General features: G+C 37.0%; 1 protein-coding gene across 3 annotated transcripts; it reads right to left on the reverse strand.

Annotated features, from left to right (window-relative positions):
* Window positions 1–1,303: 1,303 nt before the first annotated feature.
* On the reverse strand, window positions 1,304–4,601 carry LOC131015591 (vacuolar protein sorting-associated protein 55 homolog). 3 transcript variants are annotated; one of them, XM_057944025.1, is made up of 5 exons: window positions 4,239–4,601; window positions 3,172–3,280; window positions 3,026–3,065; window positions 1,833–1,917; window positions 1,304–1,707 (listed from the first exon to the last, which is right to left on the reverse strand). In XM_057944025.1, the coding sequence occupies exons 2-5, from the start codon at window positions 3,268–3,270 to the stop codon at window positions 1,515–1,517; spliced, it is 417 nt and encodes a 138-aa protein (XP_057800008.1). In that variant the 5' UTR covers window positions 3,271–3,280; window positions 4,239–4,601; the 3' UTR covers window positions 1,304–1,514. The 3 variants fall into 3 exon arrangements, with proteins under 3 accessions (XP_057800008.1, XP_057800007.1, XP_057800009.1); XM_057944024.1 differs by having other exon boundaries at window positions 3,172–3,323; XM_057944026.1 differs by having other exon boundaries at window positions 3,172–3,298; window positions 4,239–4,572.
* Window positions 4,602–7,256: the final 2,655 nt, after the last annotated feature.

Here is a 7,256-nt window from a genome sequence, read left to right on the forward strand (position 1 = left end):
AGAAGCAGAAACGCTGCGGTATCAACGAAATAATACTACTCCCTCCGTCCCATTAAAGTTGGCCACATTCGTTTCGGCACGGAGATTAAGAAATTGAGTGTTATATGTTTTAATAGAGTGTGACCTACAATTATTGACCAAATTAGTGAGTAATTGTTGACTTAATTAAAGTAATTTTGGCATTTTTAAAAAGTGGCCTACAATTGTTGACCAAATTAGTGAGTGATTGTTGATTTAATTAAAATAAACTTTTGCCATTTTTAGAAAGTGGCCAACTTTAGTGGGACACCCAAAATAGAAATGTGGCCAACTTTAATGGGACGAAGGGAGTACTACTTTATTTTAAATTACAAGAAAAATATGATCACTTGTCAACCACTAATGTGGCCGTCCACCCACTCCTTAGCGCCCACGCAGCAGCAACATACTTTAAATTTGAATTTAGACTTTTTTAATGAAATTTGAGATTGGCGTTGAGACAACAATGCATGCTCAGTAAATAACTAGATTCTCCAAATAAATTAAAACGACTAATTATAGTCCGTCGTTTTCGTCACAGCCCCAAAACAAAAAGGAAAGGGGAAAACAAAAAAGAAAAAAGAAAAGAGACATGGGCGTGACGCGTGACCTTGTCATCCTTGGGATATTAATCTTGTAGTTAGCAATCAATTAATGCGCTTGGACTGCAACTATTTTTAACTGTGGGCAATCATGTCGTGCGCTTTATTTAATAATTACATCAATACTAAGTCTATAATTTAAATAGCAACACATAGCTTATATACAAAGAAGAGTTTCCTTTTGGAGATTAAATTTCTTACTGGGATTTCCAACAACATACGAGTGTGTGTAGAGAGCAAGAGCAGCAACGGATAGTGATGGTGATTGCCTCATCCATATCCATATTTCATTGAAAATGATTCCACCGCCTTGCACTCGTCGCTCTGCCTCCAATAATTCTGCTCCATTTCTCAATTGCAACTCGGTTGTAATCAATCTTATTTATATCCATGTTATAATTGGAATGTTTGGGAGGATAAGATGATGGCTAGTTTTCACTTGACTGTGTTATTAATGGATGGGACCACCACTGGTGCCATCCATGCAAAACATGGACAACCCCCCATACCTTTATTTCTACATTCTTGGACCACCCCCCCCTCTCTCTCTCTCTCTTCCCCTAAAGATTTTAGGTGGACAAACAGGATTGATTATAGGACCTAATCTTAGCAGAGTCACATGTTGGTTAAACATAAATCAGTTATTCAGAAGGGAAAGAAGCACAGGTGTATACTAGCAGGCCTACTATAATCAAAGCATATCTTCTCAATGGCTTCCAGTGTTCTTGATCCCATCAAGAACAGCGGTGTGGTTGGAAAACAAATTGTTTATATATTTACAGACCAGCGCAGGCATGGCGAAGCACATGACGACATGAAAAACAAACCAGAACTACTAACACGAGCCAATGCATCATAAGAAGAAAGGCAAGGAGGTGGCTTCTGATCTTTAGTCTAAAACATGCTGTACGCATCATCGTCGTTCGTCCCAATAAAACACAAAATGGCCATACCAAATATGAAAAAGGATGAAAGCTCCATTGCTAATGCTCCCCAACAAATTACTCCAGCATGCTTGAGAATAACTGGTATAGCAATGCTACCAACTACTGAAGCACCAGTCAGAAACTTAGTAGCATCTATCCAACTGCAACAGAGGTTAAAATACAAAGTGTAAGCCCAGAAAAGTCTTTTAGAGCCAAGTACAGCGAGATAAAAGTACGAGTGATAGCATAGTAATGTCGTCAATTGGATTGAAAAGAAAAACTTTACCCACTACTTGATTCAGAATAAAGGGAAGAGGCGTTGGATCCAGCAAAGAAGAGTAAAGGCATCGGTAAAAGTACATACATTAAAACTGCAACAAAAAGAAAATGAAACATTACATAAACACTCAGAACCTTGAACCTTCTAGCATCTTAAGAGAGAAAACTGCAAGCCCCACTCGGAATCAACTGAAAGATTAGTTCAATGTTTAGCTTCTGCAAATGTAAATTCATGGGACCAATTGACAACACATTATAAGATCACCATAAACAGAGCCACACCAATAGACATACAGTTTTGACTTCAATACATGAAAATGAAAAGTAATCAATCAAGAATCTAGCCTCCAAAAAAAATCATTAATCTAGCACACAAGATTAGGTGTAAGAGAAGAGGTTTCCACAAGCTTCTCTTAAGAGCTTCATTAGAGAATTTAGGCAAAGCACAGATGACTAGGAGTGGGAGGGGGTCATTAGCATAAAGCAATTTATACTCTTGCAACTGATCGCCAGCCAAATTTGCTCAGGTCATTACAGATCAAGTCACACTACTGCACAGCCATAATAACAATTATTTGGACACAGCCATTTTTCACAGAAACAGTTATGAAAAGCTAGGAAGAATCAATGTCAAACCAATCATAAGAATCACAGTTAATCCCAACCACCCAGGTTTGCGATGCAAGCAAGCTGAAAGAATTTCCTATGGAAAAAACTGACATCTACTGATGGTGTGGAAACATAATTTAGTTGATAACTACTCAGAGTTTCAAGCCAGCTTTGATTTAACAAGAAAATTTTCAGGATGCCTTTCTACACTTGTGAAACATACACAGTCGTATTTGAATTCCAAATTGAATCATTCTTGTGTTCTATAACTTTTTTCTATTCTCCCTACTTCCCACTCTTTTGGTCATCCCCAAGGGAATTTTATACCTAACACCCGAATTGGCCGATGGTGCTGGTGACAATCTCACAAATTAATAAGACATCTATATATTTCCTGGACTTGCGAAATGCAGATCATGTGTTAGCAACAAACAAGCAAGATTCCTATATACTAATTATGTCAGCCTCTAACAAAAACCAAAAACTCCTAAAAGATGGACTGAATATTCATACAAGCAACAATGCAAAAAAACTGGTGACTCTATAACAAAAGCATATCCATTTGAGCAAAGAAAAACTGAATAGAGATACCTGTCAACATTGGCCACCAATTATTGTATAAAGCACAAGCCTGGAGTGTTATCACACAATCAGAAAAAGTGGCTATAGTATTTAACAAGACTAAATGGCCAAAGTCAAGGTGCCATAGGCTTCGAATACATAGTATGGAAGAATACCAGTATTTGCAGTACAATCCCCCCCGAGACAAGAATCGCTAGCAAGGCAAGTTTCCCAGTATGCAAGCAAGATCTTATGTGATAAGGCAAGTCTGCCATCTTCCCCTCGCTTGCAGAAAGAAAGAGACTGAAAAATTACTGGATATTACACCCTGCAGTATAAATTTAAATTTATCAAGATGAAGGAAAAGCAGTCATGGAACATGTGTGCCTTACACTAACACTTTATCAATATTTTTTTCTAAAATAAACAAATAAATATGGACTATATATGCATATATGGCAGAGAATTGATAAGATGGGCAATAAAATGTATTCCAGCTAAAGGGGATCATTTCATGATATTTGCTCAAATATATGCCCGCCTTCTTATCCACGAAATTAAGGAAGAGCGCCCTGAGCAGCGACAGTTAAATTGTGCTGTTGGAAGACTGATAAAGAATAGTTCAACAGCTGCTACAAACATAATCCTTTTGAGCTCAAATTAACTAGTTCCTAATATTCACTAGATTGATAATTGAATAAACCGATCATCTACAACTCAGTGAACACAAATACATTACAAGTACATTATCAAACAAACATCAATGTTATGTTAGTTCCACCAGAGGCTTTTCTTCCCAGCTCTTCCTCACATGATGAACAATATATATGTTACATTTTCCCACAATACACGCATGGAGCTGAGAAGAAGAAGGTATACATATACCTCACACAAAGCCGTCAATATCTCAAAATACACGAGAAGCCACCTAAATTCAATGAATTGTCCCATAAGCACTCAAATAATACTAGCATCCTTCACCTTTTACCTAATTGGTCATTCGTATTATAAACACTAAGGATCAAATTCCAAATAGTTTACAATCTCAATATAGTTTGTGTTACCACTAAAACATCACGGCTCTCTCTAATCAGCATTAAGCTATAATTCTTATAATCAGAGAATAAATAAACACAGTGATCCGATAACGCAATTAGTACAATTAAAGTATGTGGATACGTAAGCAGATAATGAAACTGTATAACAAACATGAATTAATGATAGATTTAGCTGAAAAACGTACTAGGTCGGACGAGGACAAGTGCAGAGTTCGAATCAACTGAAGATAACTAAACGAGTTTCGCGAATTTGATCGACTGCTTCCGTTTCGTTTGCTATCAATCGTGGCAGAGGATTGGATTCATGGCGATGTGAATGATCGCGTATGAGTAATCAGAACAAATACGGAATTGCAACTAAGCAAAGAAACACAGTAGCAACAGGTATTTAGAATGGATTTGGGAGAGAGAGAGAGATTCGAGGGTTGGGTAATTGCGTAACTCAAGGATTCTCGCGGTATAATAATTATTGGAGTAGTAGGGAACTAATTTCTTTACTAACTACCGTAGCGCCGTTGCGAATACATCAATTTTCATTTGGTTAGGATATTTAACATACTTTATACTACCTTAATTTATTAGAAGTATGATTTATTTTATATTAATTAAATTAAAATTTATTAAAATATATATTCAATTTATGATATAATATGTATTTTTGAATTTTAAATAAATAAAATACATTATTTCTTTCAAGATAAGAGAGGAAGAGGAAAGACAAATTAAGTCGGAGACTCGGAATAAACAATATATCACACATTTTGCGAGAATATTATACTTGTGAATATTTTTATATTAAAAATTATAAATTAATACATACACTATTATTGTTGTTAATTATTATATTCTACACTATAGTACTCCCTCCGTCCCATTAAAGTTGGCTACATTCGTTTTGACACGGAGATTAAGAAGGGTATTTGTTATGTTTTAATTAGATGTGGTCCACCAAAATTAAAGAGTTAATTAAGGAGTTGATTAAGTGTGGTCCACCTTCTCACTGAATCTGTTCCAGCGACGGCGACGCCGGCGACAGTCGCTCCATTCTCCTCTATCAAACCACAAATCAGACACCCAAACCAGAAATTCTCCAAGAAATTCTTCAAGCCCAAACCTATTCTCCAAGAAATTCTTCCATAAATTCTTCAGACCATTGGTGGAGGCGGTCGCCGGTGACGAGGCTGGATATCTTCCGGCGAGGTGGTGGATCCAAGAGCTGCGACATCTATTTCTAAATCCCTAGATCCCCAAATCGCAAATGCACCAACTCCCCTTCAATTCACAAATTCACCAACTCCCCTTCAATTCACAAATTCACAAACCCCAAAAAATCAAATCCATGCACAAATCTACAAATTTGTGAAGGCGGTGGAGGAAGGCAGCGCTAGCTAGGTGAAGAAATGGAGGCTGTGGAGCGGCGCTGGGTTGAGGGAGGCGGAGGCGGGTGAAGGAAGGCGAAGAGGTGGAGGGAGGCGGTGGAGGGCTAGATCCTCGCCGCCGCTCCTGCTATCGACGGCAGCGGCGTCCTTGGCGACCCATCTCAGTGCGGCTAGGCACCGGGCAAAAGTCGACGGCTCTCCCATGGTGATTTTCCGCTGTGTGTGTGCGCGTGTGCAACGAGAGAGACATGAGATAGCAGAGGCGAGGGAGAGTGAGAGGGAGGTCAGGGGACGGGGCGGCCGCCGGCAACGAGGTCGGCCGCCGGAGAAGAAGAGAGAAGGGGGTGGGGCGCTGGGGGGGTGTGTGCGTGTGTTAGTGTGTGTGTTTAAATAAAGAGGGTTTAGATTTAATTAGGAAATTTTAATTAAATGAACTAATTGGACTTAACTAAAATAAATATTTTCATTTTTGAAAAGTGGCCAACTTTAGTGGGACAAACCAAAAAAAAAAATGTGACCAACTTTAATAGGACCGAGAGAGTAATACTTTAGGAGTTGTTAAAAAGTTATCATCGATAATTTTTGAACGATCATGAATACATCAGACTTGCTAGATGTCTTGTTTAAATAAGAAAGGAACAAGCTTTTTGTTTCTTAGGCATCATTGTAGTAAAAAATTGATGAACCAATCTTTTTTGTTTTTTCCCCCTTAAACCTAATAAAATTATATGCATATCATTAAGTACATTTTTAACAAAACAATGACTATTATACTCCATATAATAGCTAGGTAGTATAATAATTGAGTGTCGTGGCGACTAGGAAAAAATGACAAGTGGTAATTAAGATAATTTACTAATATGATAATGGAATTTTTAAAGTTTTTTATATCATTTGGCACGGGATGAATGTAAAAGAAATCCTTAATATGGGAGTAATAATTTTTAAACTTTAAGTTTAAACTTTTTAAAAGACATGTTTTCTTATAACTTAATTTCGTGAAGGCATTATTGTATATCAATTCACATAAAATACCAATAATTTGAAGATTTTAAAATAATATTTAAAAAATAACATTTGATGGGGGCTTAAGCCCCCTTAGAACACTCCCAGCAAATGCAACCTACAATGCATCCACTAACCTCTGAAATTTAGGCTAAAACAATTGAAAAATGAGATTAAAAAATGCATCCAACAGATCCCTAAATGGGATGGCCGGGCCCACAAAAATTTTTAGACCCTACTAAATTCAATCTTAAAATTTTACACCACAGCCCTAATTTATTTAAGCTTATAATTATAGGGCTCACACATAATTATTATTTTTATATAGAAAATAGGAGAATTCTAGTTGTATGCATTTATACAATCGAGATCCTAAATTAAATAGGGAAGCCTTTAGGGAAGAATATAGGAGCATAATTTTGGGATTTCTGCTGGGAGTGCTCTTAGCCCTTCTTGTGTCCGCTAGTGCTTTGACAATCATTGGTGGTTTCTCGACGACAATTCTTCTAGATGCCTTTGTATGCAATTATAGAAAGATTGAAGTTGTGCATTGAGAATGAGATTGGTTCAATGCATGTCTTCACATACTCTATCCCTTACAAATCGATCATCCTAAACAAAGAGACTATAAATATGAATTCTTTTTGCAATGATGTTTTGGTAGTCTTCTTGTATCCTCGACTCCTTTGTGGTGGATGTTTTTTTATGTATACCACGAGAAGCCAACGTGACAACTCGTTATTTAGCAAATTTTGCTTATAATAATTATGGTTTAATGATTTGAAAGGCGATTTTATTGTGTGGCTTCTAGCTAGATAA

This window comes from Salvia miltiorrhiza, chromosome 3 (genome assembly GCF_028751815.1).
Source record: "Salvia miltiorrhiza cultivar Shanhuang (shh) chromosome 3, IMPLAD_Smil_shh, whole genome shotgun sequence".
NCBI classification, from domain to species: Eukaryota; Viridiplantae; Streptophyta; class Magnoliopsida; order Lamiales; family Lamiaceae; genus Salvia; species Salvia miltiorrhiza.

Bases quoted from the DNA above. Each gene is read 5' to 3' on its own strand.
- LOC131015591 (XM_057944025.1), bottom strand. From the start codon at position 3,270: ATGGCAGACTTGCCTTATCACATAAGATCTTGCTTGCATACTGGGAAA. The intron at 1,918-3,025 runs GTATCTCTATTC...TTTTTGTTGCAG, and splicing joins TTGGTGGCCAATGTTGACAG to TTTTAATGTATGTACTTTTA. The intron at 1,708-1,832 runs GTAAAGTTTTTC...CCTCTGTTGCAG, and splicing joins TATTCTGAATCAAGTAGTGG to TTGGATAGATGCTACTAAGT.